The following is an 18,762-nucleotide window of genomic DNA, read 5'->3' as shown; positions in this document are numbered from 1 at the left end:
CCCGGGAGGTGGGAGTCCCCTGGGCTGAACTGTCATCCCCAGGCCTGGGTGGGTTTGCGCTGAGTGGACAGGGAGCAGGGAGGGAGGGAAGGGGGGAGTCTCGCAGCTTTCTAGTCCCTCCACTCCTTCATCTCATCTTGCCCACCTTAGCCTGCCCCGTGACACGGCCTGCCTACTGCAGTGCCAAGAGCTATTCCCCCCGGCCATCCCTTGCCCACACTCCGGTGACGCCCCGGGCTATTCCCCACGCAGGGACCCCTCTCACCTGGCTCCCCAGAGGAGCACTCCCCTGGGGCTGGGCATCCTCTGCTGCTCTTGGGGAGCTCTTTGGCAGCAAGACTCTGATATCCTCTTTCCGACCATGTCCCTTTTCTCCCTTCCTTTTTCTCTGTTTCTCTCTGTCTCTCCTTCTCCCCACCTCCCATCTGTGCCACAGTGACTGCCGGGTAAAGTTATGGAATTACGTGCCTGGGCTCACCCCTTGCCTTCCACGACGCGTCCTTGCCATAAAGGGCCGTGCTACTAGTCTGCCTTGACCCTCCTGCTCTTTCTGACTCTCTTGCTCATGCACTCTTCTGTCTTGTCTTTCCTTTTCTCTTTCTCTCCATCTCTTTCTCCCTCTGTCTTTCTCTCTGTTGCTTGCTTTTGCTCCTCTCTCTCTCTCTTTCTTTCTTTCTCTCTGGTCTGAGCTGCTTCTTCACGGTATGAAACTATTTTGCGTTTTTCCCCACTTGATAAATCTTTGCTAGAATTGACTTGCCCCTTTGTCCCAGCCATACCCCTGTGTTGTTTTGGTTTGCTTTTTTTTTCCTTGCCGAGTGCCCACATCTACTGTGGCAGCTCCGTGGAAGCCATGGCCTGCCCACACCCTTGCATGGATGGTGGGGCGGGAGTCAGCAGCCACCCCCGAAGCAGCCCATGCCCTGGGGAGACCAAGCACAGCAGCTCCCTGTGGTGTCACTGCATTGACGTAGTTAGAGCTCATTCAAGGGGTCCAGGAGTCCTGTTGTTGGGGTCAGCCCTGGAGGTCACCATTCCCCTTTGTCCCCAGCTGCTGCCAGTGGGGTGAGCTGGAGGCTGAGCCCCACTGGGCCTGCTTGCTCCCCAAAATGGATTGGGCAACCTCCTGCGAAGAGAAAAGGGCCTGGAAGTCTTGTGGGCTGCATGCTGCCACGGGCTGGGGGTGGGGAGCATTTCTCCTCACAGTGCCTCTCTGCAGCGTGTCTGCAGGGCCCCTGCGGGAACCCCTGGGTCACACCATCCCTCTCACCTTTGTTTCTCAGCGACTTGACAGTGAAGCTCTGGAGCGGGAGGAGGTTACCCGCGGGGTCAAACTAGGAACTGCAAAAAGACTGGAAGACATGACAGGAGGGTGAAGGTCGGGGTACCTCTCCCTCGCTATCAAGACCTGGTCATCTACAGGAGCTCAGCCCAAGGATAGGGATTTCTTTGTGCCTGACCCATCGGAGTGGACTATGTCCCATCTGGTACTTTGAGCACTGCCAGCTCCTGTGAGGAGGCAGCTCCGTGGGGCACTGTCAGCTCCACCTTCCCTCCTGCTGAGGTTTCTTGATGGTTTTCCAGTGACCAGGAAATGTTTCATCTCTCTCCTCGCCTACCCTGCTGTAACGGCTGCCAGGACTTCTGGGGGTCAGAGCTCCTTGGCTTCTTCTCAGAGACACCCAATTCCCTCCTGCCGCCGTGGGCTCATGTGGCCTCCACCATGATGTGCTGCTTCTGTCCCTGTTGGCTCCGGGGCTGGTTCCTGCAGGAGTCTTTCTCCACTCCATGGCCACGAGGACATTTGGTGTCTGCTGGCCAGGACCACAGCATAGAGGGGCTGCTGCTTCGGAGACATTACTCGTGGGACAGCCTCTCTCTCTGCTGTGGGGGGTCTGCAGAAGGATTTCCAGGTAGTCCCATCATTCCCCATCCTCCGTCTACCTGTCCCCAGCAGTTGGAGGTGTGCACCTCAGCTCCTTTGCCATGTCCCAGCTCTGGAGACATGGCAAGCCTCGGAAGATCTCCGTCAGGCAACTTCCAGACAAACCCACTGCAGTTCCCTTCGACGTTCTCTAAACCCCAGTTGTAAACTTGGCTGACCCATGGCTCTCGGGCTCTTCCCCATGTGCCCACCCTGCTCTGCAGTGGGCAAGGGAAGGGCTGCTTAGCCCTGCTCTTGACACCTTGGCCCTCAGCAGGGGTTTTGTGGTGGGTTCTTGAGATGGAGAAATGAAGCAAGAACGGAGGTTACAGGGCAGAGAAGCCAAGGCTGGATTTGTCACCCCCACCCGTGGCCCATCTTGTTTTGCCATCACTGGGAGCTGGAAGCTGTAAATCCTTCCCCCAGGCTCTGCTCTCAGCCCTCTACCTGGGAGGGGTCTAGCTCAGGTTTGGTCCGTCGGCCCCCATGGATCCAGGAGCCAGAGGAGGCCCAGCAAGGCATGGAGCAGCTGGAGGACAGGCCGGGTTGGAGTCAGCTGTGCCGGGAGCAGGGTGAGGAAGGGGCTGCACACACTGGTCTCGCACAAGTCCCCCGATTCACCCAGCTTGAAGGACAATCCTGCAGTGGATCACCTTGCACAGCCCAATCTCCGTGAAAGGCTGGGGGGCTCCATCCAGGAGTGTTTCCCCAAGGACACAGCTTCTCCAGGCTCCCTCCTCCCTCTCTCCTGTTCAAGGGGCTGGCAAGGCCCTGGTTCACACTGGAGGTTTCCTCCATCTCTCCCGTGGTCCGTTGGACCATCCCCTGCCTCGTCCTGCCCTGGGCCAGGCAGGGCTTCTCGCAGGATGGCCAAGGAGACCTTGGGATTGGTGCTCTTGCCTCACATGCTCTCACTTCCCCTCTGTCACAGAAGAAGCAGTGTTTGAACTCAAATTTAAGGATTTCTCCATGTGATCCCACTGGCACTGGACTGGGATCTCAGAGCCAGGGACTCCAGGACCTGCCCCATAAAGCACAGACTGTTTTTCCTCTGCTTTCTCCAACCATGGTGACTCATGGACCAGCCCCAGATCATTTGCCACCAGCCCTTGTTAAAACCGTTCCAGGTGGAGCACGGGAATTCCTCTGCATCCTGAAACACAGGAGCATCTCTATCGATTTGGGGGGGGGGGGGGGGGGCTGCCTTTTGGGGGGGAAAAACCATCCTACTGCCTTGCCTTGGTGGAGGACGTGATGGCGTGTGTGGGTGTGACCCTGCCCAGGACAGTGCCCAGTCCCTCGTGATCGTGGCCGAGCCCTGCACAGCCCAGGACCAGCGGCTGCATCGAAGCAGGGAGCCCTCCTGCTGCAGCTGGTGGAGAAGCGGTGCCAGTGCCAGCAGCTCTGGGCTGTGCGCCCTGCGGGACTGGAGGGGGCAAACAAAAATGCGCGGGGCACCGCGGCTGCCAGAGTAACACACAGATGGGGGGGCTGGAGGAGGTGTTACCCTCCAAGCCTGTCTTGGAGAGGGTTTCCCTGCTCATTCCTCAGCTGGTTTAACCTTTGCTTGGCCAGAGGCGGGGTGGGGGGTGTGGGGGTGTCTGTGTGTGTGTTTGACTGTAGCCAGGTGTACCATGTGCATTGGTGTCTGCACCGAGATCTGCCAGTGCCTGACCTGAAACCTCTCGCTGCTCCCTGCTGAAGTTGGTGAAGGGACCTGTTCTTGGGGGGCTTGAGGTCAGACCTGCCTTGCCTTTCGCCACCAGTTTCTTCCTGTGTGTAGGCTGCAAGTGCCTGCTTAATTTCCCAGGCTGAGTGATACTGAGCATCCACCTCGCTGCTGCGTCCAGCAGCATGTTGAGGGGGCTTCAAGGCTTTCGCAGCCTGCAGGTGGAGGGAGCTGGGCACTGCAGCACAGCAGCAAGCGTCTGGAGAGGGGGGTCTTTGAAGCAAGGGGTGACTGTGATCCCATAGCTCTGTGAATGTCTTAGTATCTGTGTGGGTTGGTATTTCCCATGCAGGAGAGCGTTTCTCGGGTGTTGATCTGGTTTAGCTACCTCATGGTGCAAGCTGGGTGCTGTCGTCACTGGGTTTCGTTTTGGGGATGGGGTGGGGAGTTTGTGTTTTTAGTCTTTTCTTCTCTTAATTATTGTTATGGTTTTAACACTTGAATTCATCCTGGGGACACATGGCCTCACCCCCACCTCACTGCATGTCTGAGCTGCCCCTCGTGTCCCCCTCCCTGCCTCCTCCTGGGCAGCACAGCCGGACCAGCATCCTGCTCTCCCCTGTGCTCCCAGTTCTCACCTTTGCGGTGAGATCCCCCAGCTGAGTCACAACACTGACATTTTGCTCCCGTTGCTGGTGGGATGCTTGGACTGAGCCTCGGCGTTGTTGCCATTAGTTATTGGGTTGATTTGCAGCCTGGAAGTGGTCCCTCTTGTCCCTTTGAAGGATGGAAAGGGACCTCTGAAAGGCTCAGCTCAGCCTGTATTCCTGCCTCTGCTTTCACAGATATTCTCTGTGGATGCAATGAAGCCCTTCTTCTCTGGGAAATGTCCATGCAAAGCACATCACTGGAATGGGCTGGTCCTAGTCCTCATTTTCCAGAGCCTGCTGTAATTTGGTGGCAGCCTGGAGCAGCAGGGAACTGGTGCTGTAAAAGCCTCTGTCCAGGGTGGGGGCAGTCTGTGAGAGAAGCTGATTCTCATGTGTGACGTTTGATTTTTTCACCCCCAAAACATAGCTGAATCTAGATCCTGTCCCAGGCACTGAACATAAGCCAGAGTAACCCTGGAGCCCCCTACTTGGGGCTGGGGAGCTGACACAGGGCTGTACCCCACGCCCCTGGCACAATGGGGTTTGGGAAGGCGCTTGCAGCTCTGAGCCACGCTGTCAGTTTGGGGGGGCAGGTTCCCCCAAACACTAAAGCACAAGGTCCCAACATGCAGGTGGTCTAGCAAGGGTGGCCCCTTGGACTCTGGTCCTTCAGCGCTTAGACTGGGGCTGTGGGCTTGGACAACCGAGGTGGAGCTAGGGGTGATGGTGAGGGCTGTTTGCCTGCCAGAGGAAGCAGGTGAGCTGTTCCATCCTTTTGCACTGTGCTGGGGTGCTCCCCTGGGGCTCAGGACTTGCACTCCTGCATAGCTTAAGTCCCTTCTTGTGGTCTCTGAGCCCTTCTGCCAGCCCCTCCATTGCAGGGACAGTTTGGAGCTGCCTTCGCACCATGCACCTCGTTTGCTTCACCCTTGGATGCCTTGGTTTGTGCCAAGGGTGTGACAATACCTGCAGACCAGGGAGGTCCTTCCCTTCCTCAAATCGCTGGGTGATGCTTTTGTCCCCGGGCCCTGACTCTTGCTCCATGGGTTTCCTCCCTCCAGCACACAGGGGCCAGCTCCAGCCTCTGCTGAGGGTGTAGTGCTGGCCCAGAGCTGAGCTTTGCACACAAGGGGTGGAGATGACTCAGGAGCCCAAAAGCACTGGGCCCCCAAACCACTGTGAGCCCACCCAGGGAGCCTGGGCACTGCCCCCTCCCTGGCACCCACAGCTCTTATGGCACAAAAGGACGGGCTGGTGGTGCATCTCTCGGTGTGGCCAGCTGTGAGGAGCTGGAGCACCCGGGTCCTGTCCCCCCCAGGTACGTTGTTCCTCCCCAGCACCTCCGAGCACAGCTGCTTTGGGGTCTCAGATGCTGCTTCCTGCCTTGGTGCTGCAGAACCAGTGCCTGCTCCCCAGGGTGCCCTCCCAGTGCCCCTGTCCCAGTCCTTCCCCTGTCCCATGCTGGATGGGGTCCAGGTACGATCCCTGCAGAGCACAGGGCTCCCACTTGCTTTTCAGCAAGCTCACTGGAGCTTTGCTCCATCCTGCAGGCTGCATGCCTTCCTTGAGCCCCCTTCACCCTCCTGGGGAGGGAGGGGGACCCCTGGCCCCTCCGGGTGCTGCATGGTACTCCAGCTGTAAGTGGGATGGAGCCCAGCACAGCCCCAAACCCCAGGCCCTGTCCTGGCCTCCTGGGCCTCGCTGCCAGAAAAGCACAGCCCTATGCCTTCCTCCTGCCCCCGGCGCTTGTCCCCTCATCCATAACAGCTCTGCTCCTGGTACCTGCCAGCTACTCCACATCCCCCATGTCCTGGGACCACCCAGTACCCTCCAGTCCAGCCCTGCGGCAGGGCTCGGGCAGCTGCAGCGTCGCGTCGCCTGCTCCATCACCCCTTCCCGCTGCACAAGTATCATAAATAGCAGGTGCCTTTTCTTGCTCGGAGCTGTTTTCTAGAGGCCAACTCTTGTGAAGGCTTTTTTTTCTCTGCTGGGTTGTGCAGCCCAGCCCAGCAGTATGGGTTTGTCAGAGGACAAGGCGTGTACATATATTTTATACCTCGTTGTGTTCCTGTAAATACTGTAAGTTATTTCGGTCTCATGATGTACATGTTTTTTCAATGGCTGTGTTTGTTCCTTGCCTTTTTGTCTTCACAAATAAAATGTACTGAGATGAAGTGACAGAGCAGAGATGGCTTTGAAGAGGGGAAGAGCACAGCCGGGAACCGCCCGTCCCGTCCTGATGCACCTGGCAAAGGGGCTGGGGGAAAGGCTGGGTGAACTGATGCTGCTACAGCCCTTCTGCCCCTACCGTGTGTCGTGAGAAGGTGACCTGCATCCTTACAGGCACCGAGTCCTCAGGCAGACAGGGCAGATGTGATTGCACTGGGAGAAACTTAAGCGGCTGAGGTGGAGGAAGCACAGGCCCAGCCGGGCTGGCTCTGCCACTCTCTCCTGGCGAGGAGGAGGAGGGGAGGAAGGGGTCCAACCAGGCAGTCCCAAGCCAGCGTGGCAGCCAACCCCTGCAGAAGTCAGAGCATCCCCAACCCTGCAGCATCGCGTCACCCCCCTGAGGGGTCCCCAGGTCCCCAAGCTGGCAGGGCCCTGGGACTGGGGAAAGGTGCTGTGGGGCAGGGGCTCGGGTGCCTCCTGCCCGCGGTGGTTGCCCACACCCCTGCCCGGTCGCACGGCCCTCGGGGCAGCCGGCTTTCCTGGGGCTGGGGTCCTGGGGGACAGGGGCTCCCTGGGGACACCGGGCGCCCGCCCGTGCCGTGCTGGGGAGCAGCCGGGCTGGCTGAGGGGAGCGGTGGCCTTGGGGACAGCCGGCAGGTGGCAGCCGCGGCTGCGGGACGGCGGTGCCCGGGGCTCGGCAGAGCTGCGGGAAGCGGGGGCAGCAGGGTCCCCCCCGGGCTGCCCGGGTGGGGATGCTGGGGTGGGGGGGGCAGAGGGGAGGTGACCCCGGTGCCAGCGTGTGGTGCCCGCTGAGCGCCCAGAGGTGACCGGTGCTGGGACCGGCCTGTGTCCCCCAGGACACTGGGCAGCCAACCTGCCCCAGCCCCAGGTGCTGCAGGGTGGGGAGCGGGGCAGCGAGCTGTACCCTCAACTCCGCGGGGCAGCGAGCTGTACCCTCAACTCCGCAGGGCAGCGAGCTGTACCCTCAACTCCGCAGGGCAGGGCCTCAGCCCCAGCAACCTCCACTTTCTCTTTCCCAGCCAGTCAGCACTGGTTAAACTGGTCGGACGGAACAGCTGAGCAGGGAGCCGCCAGCCATGGGCTGTGCCCTTACCGACCACCCCGGATGCAGTTCCTCCTGGCGCACACCCCGCTCCCCTGGTGGGGCACCCCACACCCTGCTGCCGCTGCAGAGTGAGAGCTGGGGGCCCCCCGGCCCTGGGCTTAAAACACACTTGCAGGGCTCATCCAGAGAGCGGTGCCAGTCCAGCCCTAACGGTGTCTCTGGAGGGCTTGCGGTGCCCAGAGCCATACCAGTCCCCAGACCCTCAGCCTGTGTCATGGTTTATCTTGGTGTGAGCCTCCGTACCCACAGCCACACCATGGTGCTACCAGGGCAAACAGGATCTGTGGGGCAACAAATGTGGGAGTATCATGGGCCCAATTACTCCCGGCAGAGCAGGTGACATCAGTCACATCCCGCTCGCACCTGGTGTCCCAGCCACTTACTGCACCACAGACACCTTTTCTTGCTGGCCCTTGTGTCACCAACTCACTCCAAACTCATGACCACCTCTTTCTCGCTGCAGAAAGACACCAAGCCTGGGCTGGCAGCACCCTCTGCCATGCTCCCCACATACCTGAAGGTGCCCTGGGAGCCTGAACCAGCAGCGAGGTGACAGCAGGGACGCATCCCTGGGAGCCACTGGCTCTGACAATGAGGTTGTGGCAGCCCTCTACCACCCATCCTCAGGGTCAAGGAGGAGTTGCCCTGAGCCCATCAGTGCTGCAACTGCTCCTCAGCAGTGGAGGGTCCCATGGGCTGCCCTGTGGCTCTTGGGAAGGCACGGGGACACCCCAGGAGAGGCTATCCCATGCTCCTGGCACAGTGCCTCAGCATCTCCAGGGAGTGTCCCCCACTGTGATCTTCTCCCCATGGCCCATTACAGGGCCTGAGTTGTGGCACATCGGTCGGGCAGATGGGCAGGAAGGCCATTTCTCCAGGTCAGTAAAGCCAGAGGGTGCCTCCAGGTTGTTGGGGAGGATTGCTCAGGTCCGCTGGCCTCCTGGCTCCCAGACACAAGGGGAATGAAGGGGGCAGGCTGGGCCCCAGGAGGACCCAGAGGATCTCCCAGCATATCGGGCACATGTAAGGTGCTGGAGGCTGTCACCCACTGAGGGCATCTCTCCCATTGGTGGCATAGCCTGGGTGCATGGACTGACTGCGGCGCTTCCCTGGGGTCTGCTGTGGGTCTGCAGAGAAGGGAGACCTGGGAAAGGGGATGCTCGATGTGGTCCACACCAGACAGCCCCATCAGGCATCCGATCAGATCCCCTGGGGTGGGGGAGAGCCGTGGGTGGGCTGGGCAGGGCTTGGGCAGAAGACTCCTAAATGCCACATGCCCTCCCCATCATCCCTTGGCCTGTGGCCCAGGGCACAGTGCAGAGCTGTCGTGTCCCACTCTGCTCCAGAGACACCTGCATTTCAGCAGTGGGTGGAAAAAGTTTCCCCAGGGACAGGTTTCTAACCACAAGCACTGGAAGCCCAGCCAGGCAGCCAGGTCCCTGGGCACAGTGGAGCCCCAGGCTCAGCTCCCGGCTGAACGCAGGCTTAAGGCTCTGTGTCTGCCAAGCACCGGTGTTTTCCTCAGTGGTCATGGCTTGCCCCATGGCAGCAATGGCAGGGGCTGCTCCCGGGTGTGGAGACATCCCTGTGTGCTGTGGGATGCTGTGCCCAGGAAACAAAAGGGCCTGGCAGCATCCAGCACTCGTGACTGTGCCGTGGAGGAATGAAGCTGGGGCAGGTGATCAGCTAGCGTGACCTGGTGCCTCCTGGCTGGCACGCTGGCCCTGCCTGCCCCGGGGCCACAGCACGGCATGGCAGGCCAGGGTGACGTGACAAGGGGGATGGGGCACACAGCCACCCTGCCCTTGCTGGCCCATGGGCCAGCAGAGCATCCATGTTTGCGACAGTCTGTCACCACCTTGTCACATGAGACGGTTTGCTGCCAGGCACCGGTTTGAAGTGACAAGGACCTAGAGGTGGCTGTGTGATGCCAGGGTCTGCCCTGCTCACACAGTGCCCTGGGTTTGCGCCAGCCCATGTGTGGCATGGATGTGGCTGGTTCGGCAAAGTACCAGCACCGGGCAAATGGGTGCCAAGTTGTTGGCTTGGACTGACCTGGGGCTCCTCTGCCAGCACAGGGCTAAAACCAGCAGGAACATATCCAGACAGGGTCCCAAGTACCCCTGCCCAAGAGCCAGAGGGGCAAGCGCCACCAGAAGGTAATTCCCCAAATGCATCCCACAACCCTGCCTTGCCCCTTGGCGTGTGTCCCTGGGGAGCGTATGTGTGTGCCTGTGCCAGGTGCTTGTGAAATGGCAGGGAATGGGCCGTCACAGCTCTGCAGCCTATCCCAGACCTCCCCCCAGACAAAAATTGACCCATCCTAACAGAGAGAGCAGCAATACTTGGGCACCTGACTGGTCTCTGCTCCATCCCCACACAGATCCCCCATCGCCACCTGAGTCCCACTCCCAGCATCTGCCCAGCTTGGTCACTGGGTCCTTCCTCCCCCTTTGGGAGAAGCTGTGCCTGTGCCTGACTGGGGAGCAACCGAGCCTGTGCTCCAAACGTGGCCAAGGCACCCATGCAAGCACCCACTCGGTATGAGGGCTGGGCTGCCCTCCCGAGCAGGGGGATGCCACAAGGCTGGGGCAGCGTTCCCAGCCCCTTTGCCGCGGGCAGAGCCCCAGGGAGGGATGCGCAGCCCCCAGGGCCTGCTCCGGCCCTGCTGGGTGTGTTTGCTTGGCAGTGGGAGCTGAGTGAACCTGCTGCTGCGAACAAACAAACATGAGCCAGGCAAACGGCAGCAAAGAAAACACCCCGCGAAGCTGGTGTGGGTGAAACTCTGGGCACCGGCAGGGCAACAGCTCTGACAATGATTAAACTGGCCAACCCAGATTTCCCGGCAAGGCAGCGCTGGGCTGGGACCCGGTGGTTCATATTATGCAAATCACCTGGATCTGGGAGCATGAACGTTTCGGGCTGGAATTCCCCTCGGGCCGCCAGATCGCGTTACGCCGCCCGCGCTATAAAAGAGGAGACGCGGGTAGGGCTTGCCCATCGGCACCAGCCTCCCCAGGCCCATGAGCAGTGGCTAGCGGCTGGGCAGGGCACACTCCGTCTCCCCTCGCTGCTCTCTGGATTAGCTGCTGCTCCCGGGATTGCCGTTGCAGAAGGTATCAAAGCTTTTTCGTCTGGGGCCTGTTGACATCCCCCAGCCCGGGACAGCTGCTTTGCTCCCCTCCCTGTGCATCTTCGCTCTCGCCGGGGGATGCGCTTGGTCTTTTCTCGCTGCACGCCTGTTCTCCCACCGCAGCTGCCAGCCCTTTTGGGGGGCCAGCGAGACAGTGGTCTGGAGGGGCCCCGCCTCCAGCCCCCAGGTTTTGTGAAGCAAACAGCAAGATTTGGCTCTTCCATGAGGGCTGGGCAGTGGCTTGGTCCCCTCCTGGCTGCAGTTACTGGGATGTGCTTCTTGCGACTGGTTGAGAGGACTGGAGCTGCCGGCACCGGAGTCCCTGCAGTGGGCAGCGGGGCAGCAGGCTGTGCCAGCCCCAGCATTGCAGTGCTGTGGGGCCGGGGGAGTGCTCGACAGCTGAGTGCCCTGCAACGCCCGTCCCCGCGGAGGGGCTGTGCAACACCGTTCTCTGCCAGCCACCTGCTTGCTGTCCCTTTGTGCTGGCTGCCAGTGGGGCTGGTGAGGCCAGGCTGCTGGGGACGGGACTCTTCTGCAAGCACAGTGACGCTGTGTCCCTGGTTTGCTCCAGCTCAGCCTCCCTCGCTCCCGGCCCCCGGGGCGGTGGTGAGTCAGGCCCCAGCCCCGGCCGGCGGGTGCTGGGCGGGTGTTTCTGCAGAAGTGACCTGAGAGGTGACGATGGGTGGAGGGAGGGAGAGCCTGGCCTCACCCAGCCCAGTCCCAGGTGTGCTGCGGGTGCTGCGGGCTTGAGTCCCCAACCTCCACGGGACCGGGGCTCACTGTCGTCTCTCGGCACAGAGCTTGATGGCGGGATCTTGCGAGATCAGCAACATCTTCTCTAACTACATCAGCGCCATGTACCAGCCAGATGAGGTGCAGCCAACCCTGGACATGCTGGGACACCTTGGGGACGACAGCACCCTGGGGCTGAGCCTCCCCACCAGCCAGCCCCCGGCACAGAGCACAGGTAGGACCGAGGGAGCTGCACAGGGGAGCCAGCATGCAAGGCAGCAGCAAGGCAGTGCAGCTGGCTTGGAAGAGCATTGCAAGGTCCTGGTCCCACTGGGGCAAGTCAACAGCTTGCACCATGCCTCAGTTTCCCCAGGGGTGTGTTGGCTAAAAGGTTGCTGGAGGAGACCCTGGGTGGCACAAGGTGCAGCTGCTTGAAGTGCATCAGATTCATACGGGGGATGAGGGACTCATTGCCCTCCTTCCCCAGCACATCCCAGGGGACAGGCTGCCAGGGCTCACCAGGAGAGCAGTTTAGAAGTACAGTCCTGGTGCCAGGGGTCCCACTCCACTGGTGGGACCGTCATGGGATGGCCCTGGTGGAGGCACGGGGAACACACCAGCAGAGCAGGGTGGATCCCAGCACAGACGGGACAAATGGCACCAAAACCGATTGGGGGGGGGGGGGGGGGGGGGGGGGGAGAGCGTCAGGTCATTGCTGTCCCCCAGGACAGGAGCAGGGCAGAGCGAGGCCAGTGACTTGGGAGCAGGCGCTAAGTGCGTGTTAGTCCCATAACCCTCCAAGTGTAAGGCCCACTGTGCCCAGTGTGATCATCATGGGACCGGACCCAGTGCCCAACTGCAGCTGGCAGCCCACGCGTGGCACATGGCGCTGGCACGGCCGCCCTGCCCCTGAGCCCAGCTCTCTGTCCCTTGCAGACAAGCCGGAGTGGTTCAGTGAGCTCCCGTACTTCTGGACCAAGGTGCAGGTGCTGGAGTGGATCAGCTACCATGTGGAGAAGAACAAGTACGACGCCAGTTCCATCGACTTCTCCTGCTGCAACATGGACGGGCACGCGCTCTGCCACTGCACCAGGGACCAGATGCGCCTCATCTTCGGGCCCCTGGGAGACGAGCTCTATGACCGCCTGCACGAGATCAGTGAGTGTCCCTATGTCCCCTTCACCCCCCAGGCCTGGCAGCTCAAAGCATGAGGCTGAGACCCCCCCACCAGCCCAGGACCCCATGCTTCCCCGGGCACTGTGGAGGGCTGCCTGGGGGAGGCTGCATTGGGAAGACTGCGCAGGGCGACATGGGGGCACAGACCAGAGTCCAGGCAGGGCTGGGCTCAGCTCCCATTATGCACCATTCCCCTCCATACCAAATAAGCATCGCTAATCCCAGTCCCCCACCCCTGCAGCCTCCGATGAGCTGAACTGGATCATCGACTTGCTGGAAAAAGAGAATGCGACTTCCCAAGAGACCTTCCTGGACTCCAGCCACCTGGGTAAGAAAGGGGCGCCGGCCAAGCCTTTTCCCCAGGGACCACGTGCTGGTACAGGCAGGGCTAACCCCTTCTTCCCTTCTCTGCTCCTTCCAGAGCTGGGAAATCCCTGTGCCAAGGACTCCCTGGAGGACATGAAGCCCACAAACCCTTTCCTATCTACAGACTTCATCTGCTTGCCTGGTGCCATGTCCCCAGGCAACTCCGATGTCTCAGGTCAGTGTTTTGCCCAGTGAAAATGTCCCTTCGCTTGCACTGATCTGGGAGATCAGTGGGGAACTGCCCCACCGCCAAGGGTGGGGTCTTGCACCAGGGTCTTGCACCAGGCTGCCTGCAGGGGCCTGGGGCGGGGGGGAACCCGGGGGGGAACCCAGGGGGGAAGCATCTCCAGATGCCAACGGCTGGTGGTCTGAGCCCTGTCCCTTTGCCTCTCAGGGCCTGTGATGTCCCACAGCCCCAACTCCCAGGACTCCGGTGGAAGTGACCTCGACCTGGACCCCGTGGAAGCAAAGCTCTTCCCTGACGGTGAGTTGTTTGCTTCCCACCGGGAGCTGCGAGAGGAGGGCTTGCTGCCGGGCTCTTCCAGCAGCTGCAGAGCACATCCTGTCTGGCAATGATTTAGGGACAACACCTGAACATCCATCCCCACACTGGGAAGGAGGGAGGGGGCTGGTTTTCTGTGCACCGTGGATCTGTTTCTCTCCATTGAGCATGGTGATGGTGCAGGCTCTGGGGCAGAGCTGGGGTAGCCAGGGCAGCAGTGAGGTTGGTGGGAAGGGATAGGTGGTGGCAGCTGGGTGAGGGCTGCAGCCAGAGATCCTGGGCACTGAAAGCTGTATTCAGTATTGATCCCAGCTGGCAATGATACTGGGGACATTGGGGATGCAAGGAAGCAGCAAGGTTTGGGGAACAAACAGCATGCTGCCCTAAGCATGGTGGCACGGATGAGGGTGGGACGAGGCTGGAGGGAATGGGGAGACCTTGCTCTCACGGGGATGGTTCCCTGGTAGCGGAGCCTGAAAAGAGGGTGCAGCCCTTGATCTCTCCCCCTGCCCCAACCAGCTCTTCCCTGTGCTTCTGCTCCTGAAGAGGACATCTCTCTGCCCGGTGGGGGGGAGCTGCAACTCAGCAGGCTCTGCACAGCATAACATGTCCCCTTTTCTGTGTGCACAGATGGTTTTGCAGAGAGCAAGAAAGGGGACAGCAAACACGGCAAGCGGAAACGGGGACGGCCCCGAAAACTCAGCAAGGAGAGCAGAGACTGCCTGGAGAGCCGGAAGAGCAAGCACTGTACGTGGACCCTCCAGCCTGGGAGCGGGGACTGTCTCCCCCAGCTTGGCTCCATGGGGGGGAGATGGGAGGAAGGGCCATGTCCGCTGGCCGTGCCCCTTGGCAGGGGGGTTTAGGGAGATCCAAAGTGCAGGGACCCGCACGATCTTCCCTGCTATACAGCTTGCTCTCCTCTTCCAGCCCCAAGAGGTACCCACCTGTGGGAGTTCATCCGGGACATCCTGATCCACCCCGAGCTGAACGAGGGGCTGATGAAGTGGGAGGACCGGCGGGAGGGCGTCTTCAAGTTCCTGCGCTCGGAGGCGGTGGCTCAGCTCTGGGGCCAGAAGAAGAAAAACAGCAGCATGACCTACGAGAAGCTGAGCCGAGCCATGCGGTGAGTGCCCTCTCCTGTCCCCGGGGGAGACCTGCCCCACAGGGCTGGGTCAGACCCACCAGGGCTCAGCCTTGATCCCTCACAGCAGCTCCCCAGCACGTGGGGCTGCATCCAGAGCCCTGATTCCACCTCCGTCTCCTCCAGATATTACTACAAACGAGAGATCCTGGAGAGGGTCGATGGGCGACGACTGGTGTACAAGTTTGGGAAGAACTCCAGCGGCTGGAAGGAGGAGGAGGTGCTCAACAGGAACAAGGAGCTGTAGGAGTCCTGGATAAGCCGGGGTCTGACAAGCCCCTCAGGGCCAGCCCCGAGCTGGGCTCCTTGGCAGGAAACTTTGCCTGCAGCTGTATCTGGAAGCTGCTGCCCTGTGCGGCATGTGAAACTCCGACCCTTGCATGGGCATGCTCGTGCGTGCTAGTGACTGCCAGCACTGAGGTGTTTAAAGCTAATATTTTGGCTCCAGTAGGTTACTGTAAACCGTTATTTCCCTCGCTGGATTTGTACCTCCAACTGGAGTTGCAGTGACTTTGGCTGTTTCAAAGCCTGGACAAACGCAAAGGGGAAGAGAAGTTCGAGTGGCAGCTGGCACCGCAGTGAGAGCCCGGCAGGTCTCCTGCTGTCACCCACCTCCTGCCTGGGCAGAGGGGCAGCGCTACTCTCTCACCTGTGATTGGACAGACCTTGTCCCAGCTATGGGGTCCTCCCCCATCAGTGCTTGCGCCCTGCTGAAGGCACCCACCGTCCTGTTTGCTCCGCGTGGGATGGGTGAGGCCCCCCTGTGCAGCAGCTTCTCAGTGTGGCACCTGCTGAGAGAAGATGGGAACATTGTGGAGCTTCACCTGGCCCTGGAGAGCCCTCAGAGGGGAGAGGACTGAGGACAGCAGGGCTGCTCTGCATTTCCAGCCCAGTTGCCTGTATCCAGAAACAGGTCTTTTCCCCAAAAGTATCTTCTAATTTATGTAAGACCAAAAAAAAAACACAGAATGAATGTACAGATATATTTTTTCATGAGTAAGATGTTCCCGTGTGAGAGTCTGCATTGTAGGGCATGCACGTGTCTTGTGGCAGGTGGTGATGCTCAGCTGGACTGAAGCGATGTCACGGGGGCACAGACTGGCTCTGTGTCAGCCACAGGAGGGGGATGCCAGCCTAGCCAGGCACCCGGCAGGTGCATGTGGTTTCCTCCTTTTCAAATGGGAACATAAGAGGAATAAATTGATGTTTGGTTGGGTTTTTTTGTACCTCCCTCTCATTTTGCTTGTTTTTCTTAAAGACGTGGTGGGGACCAGACTCATGTTACCCGGGATGTCCCATTGCATGGACCCCGTCTGCCACCATCCCTCCTGCCTACCGTGGCCTGGACTTGCCTGGTCACCCTGGCACAGGGTCACAGGGTCTTCCTTAGGATGAGGTGGGCTGCTTGTCCCTGGGCTGGTGGGATTGAGATCTGGAGGCCTTGTCTCAAAGCCAGCCATGCACGGGCATCTTACACCAGCTCCCAAACCTTGGCCCTTCTGAGGACCCTCCAGAAATTCAGCCCTGGCACTCGCCTTTGCAGGAGGGCTTTCCCAGAGCACTGGCTCCGAGGCAGAAGCAAACTTCTGGTCCCAGAACTCAGTCTGCCGTGGTCTGGTGGGGGGGTTCTCTCTCAGCTCCCTCCACATTAAGGTCCCCAGCCTGGCTGGGGGTCATGGGCTGCGGGAGGACCTCCAGCCCCTCTCTGGCCAGTGCTCTCTTCCGAGGCATGAAGAGACATAAAGCAGCAGCACAGGCACTGCAGTATGTTTAAGGCTTGCTCATCTTCCAGTCTGGCTATTTGGGAGCTTCTCCTAGGACCTGGGTGCCACTCAAGGACCACATCTTCAGGAGGGGGGACTGCTAAGGCCTGGGAGTTTTTTGGGGGGACAGCCCAAACACACTGTCTGCCTCTTCTTGCTCAACAGCAACATCAGCCTTCCCCAGATAGCCCAGCCGTGAGGAGGCAGGGACGGTGGCCCAGGGGTGCTGGGAGGATCTCTCTGACCCACAGGATCTTGCGGGACAGCAAGAAGGAATTAATGGGGTTGGAGGGCAAGCAGGCTCTCAGATATGTTCCTACCACAAGCTTGGCAAACAGTGGTCCATGCATCGCTCCCGGTTGGCATGCATTGCCTGCATTTCATGACGAGACTTTCTGAATACTGCTGGACACCAGAGGGTCTTGTTGCCACCCTAGCCTCTTGCTGGTGTACAGGACCCTGCTGAATGTGGGCATGCAGGGGATAGCACTGCTCAGCTCCTGTTCACCCTCAAGGGGAAAGGTCCTGGGACCCCTCCTCTGAGCTTGAAGCTTGACCAGGTCTGGGATGCCCAGGCAAAAGCAATGCCACATCCTTCTGAACGGTTTCAGCCAGTGCCTGGAGTGACTAAGGAGGGGAGCCAGCCCACCAGTGGGGGGGTGAGGGGAGTTTTTGGGATGGGATGCCTCTAGGCAGTAAGGGTGCCTTGCAAAGCCTGAGATGCCTTTTTGGCAGGAGGACCTGACTACCTGTTCCCTGACTACCCTTCATACAGTTAAAAATCACCCATCCCACACTTGCAAGAGTGTGAGCCGATACAAAAGAGAGAGAAATTAGTCCTTCAAAGCCAGGTCTCACATGGACCATCTGTGCTGTCTCCCCTGGGCTGTCCTGGCTGCATCAGCTGGAACTGCCCCCAGTTTGCCTGGCCTCAGCCTGAGGGTGAGGCTGGTGGCTCAGAGCACCCCTGCTGCTGAGCCACTGTGCTGCCAGGGGCCCCTGCTTCACCAGGAGGTGGATAACAAGAGATGGGTCCAAGGGCTGGGGGAACCACAGACCCTGCTGCAAGTCTCCCGTTTTGCTTTGAAATTCCTGGTGGCCATGGACCCGGGCACCCTACTTCTCTGCCAGCAGCCCCCAGGCTGTGGGCTCAGTGGCAGCTGAAGGACCTTCTGGAGATGCTGCAGTGCCATAAGGGGCATGGCCCACCTGCTTTGCCAGGGGCAGGAGGTGCCCACGGGCCAGGTCCAACCTCTTTTGGGTGGGTTCAACTGCTGTTTACATGAGGAGTTGCCTTGCTGGTCCAGCTGGGATGCCTGGTCTCCTGTGGCCATGCCATGCAATGCCATGCCATGCCCACCTTTGCAATTCAGCAAGACATAAGAGGGGGTCTGCAGTCATGCAAAATCCTGGGGATGAAAAAATCATATGGAAGACCTCCATCCCTTGCCTTCTAGTGTGCTGGGCTGAAGTTCTACTGCTCTCAGATCCACATGCTGAGATGAGGCCATCAGGGTTGCCCTGTGGTGCAAGAAGAGGTCCCCATCCCTGGGTGTGAACCAGGAGCCAGTCCGTGGTCTGGGCTGCAGCCAGACCTCTGTCACGTTCCTTGCGTAACCTTCCCCAGGGAACAGGTTTTCCTGGCTGGTGTCTGCTGGCTCCAGCGAGCGGAGGGTGCTCCAGGCCCACCCCTGACCTCCTGGAGCTGCTGCAAGGAGCAGGCTGGATGGGGTGGCAGGAGGGACAATGTCAAGATGCTCAGGCTGCCTATGCAAGTGGCATGTGTGGGAGGGGGCCGGGATGGTGCTTGGTGGCAATCAGCATGCCCAGTGAGTGGACACGGTGAGCAGGGCAAGCCCAGCCCCAGGCCAGCTCTCCCAGGAGCCATCTATGCTCCTGGCTGCTGTCCCTCCAAGTTTGGTGTTGTGGGCGAGGTGTTTATTCTCTGTCAATAGATAACCCTGGCAGGTTGGCAGGGAGAGGGGAGCACTTTGTCACGCAGCCTGCTCCCTGCCAAGCGCACCTTGTTTGCTCAAGCAGTTTCATTTCTTTCCCGCTGTGGTTTGTGTTACCTAACCGGCCTGGAACAATGTTTAACCAGCTCTGGCAGCAGCAGGGAACCTATCTGCCTTGCCTCCCGTACCCCCGGTGTCCCCACTGCCTGCTACCGCCACCCCACTGCCATTGCCAAGCAGGGGGCACGCCAGCCGGGAGGCTTGGAGCAGAGGTGTGGGGTCCATAGACCCCTCAGCTCTATGGGCACCCTGTGCCAGAGGAGGAGAAAGAGGCAGGGGTGTGTGGGCACGGGCTGGGGGACCAGATCCTGCAGCCTCCTGTGAAGTCTGTGTGGGTCTGTGGGGCAAAGAGCAAGGGAGGACTGGAGGAGGGCAAGCAAGGCCAGACACATACAC

The 18,762-nt window shown here is 60.1% G+C and overlaps 2 protein-coding genes across 2 annotated transcripts in view; both read left to right on the top strand.

Annotated features, from left to right (window-relative positions):
* The window catches only part of KIF21B (kinesin family member 21B), a 39,018-nt gene extending 37,462 nt beyond the window's left edge, over nt 1–1,556 (top strand). Inside the window, 1 exon segment of the mRNA XM_050911189.1 lies at nt 1,284–1,556. Within this exon segment, the coding sequence (XP_050767146.1) occupies nt 1,284–1,338 (55 nt within the window). The 3' untranslated portion in view covers nt 1,339–1,556.
* Nucleotides 1,557–11,475: 9,919 nt separating this feature from the next.
* On the top strand, nt 11,476–14,835 carry ELF3 (E74 like ETS transcription factor 3). Its single transcript, XM_050911444.1, has 8 exons — nt 11,476–11,638; nt 12,340–12,561; nt 12,821–12,907; nt 13,001–13,120; nt 13,340–13,429; nt 14,078–14,194; nt 14,375–14,570; nt 14,715–14,835. Exons 1-8 carry the CDS (start codon nt 11,476–11,478, stop codon nt 14,833–14,835), a joined length of 1,116 nt encoding a protein of 371 aa, XP_050767401.1.
* Nucleotides 14,836–18,762: the final 3,927 nt, after the last annotated feature.

The sequence above is a fragment of the Gymnogyps californianus genome, chromosome 27 (assembly GCF_018139145.2).
Source record: "Gymnogyps californianus isolate 813 chromosome 27, ASM1813914v2, whole genome shotgun sequence".
In the NCBI taxonomy this organism is placed as follows: Eukaryota; Metazoa; Chordata; class Aves; order Accipitriformes; family Cathartidae; genus Gymnogyps; species Gymnogyps californianus.
Note: the sequence above shows the minus strand (reverse complement) of the source record. Positions and strands in the feature narration are given on the sequence as shown.

Coding starts and splice junctions, on each gene's coding strand:
- ELF3 (XM_050911444.1), top strand. CDS start 11,476: ATGGCGGGATCTTGCGAGATCAGCAACATCTTCTCTAACTACATCAGC. Junction 12,562..12,820: donor TGACCGCCTGCACGAGATCA/GTGAGTGTCCCT, acceptor CCACCCCTGCAG/CCTCCGATGAGCTGAACTGG. Junction 14,195..14,374: donor GAGCCGGAAGAGCAAGCACT/GTACGTGGACCC, acceptor CTCCTCTTCCAG/CCCCAAGAGGTACCCACCTG.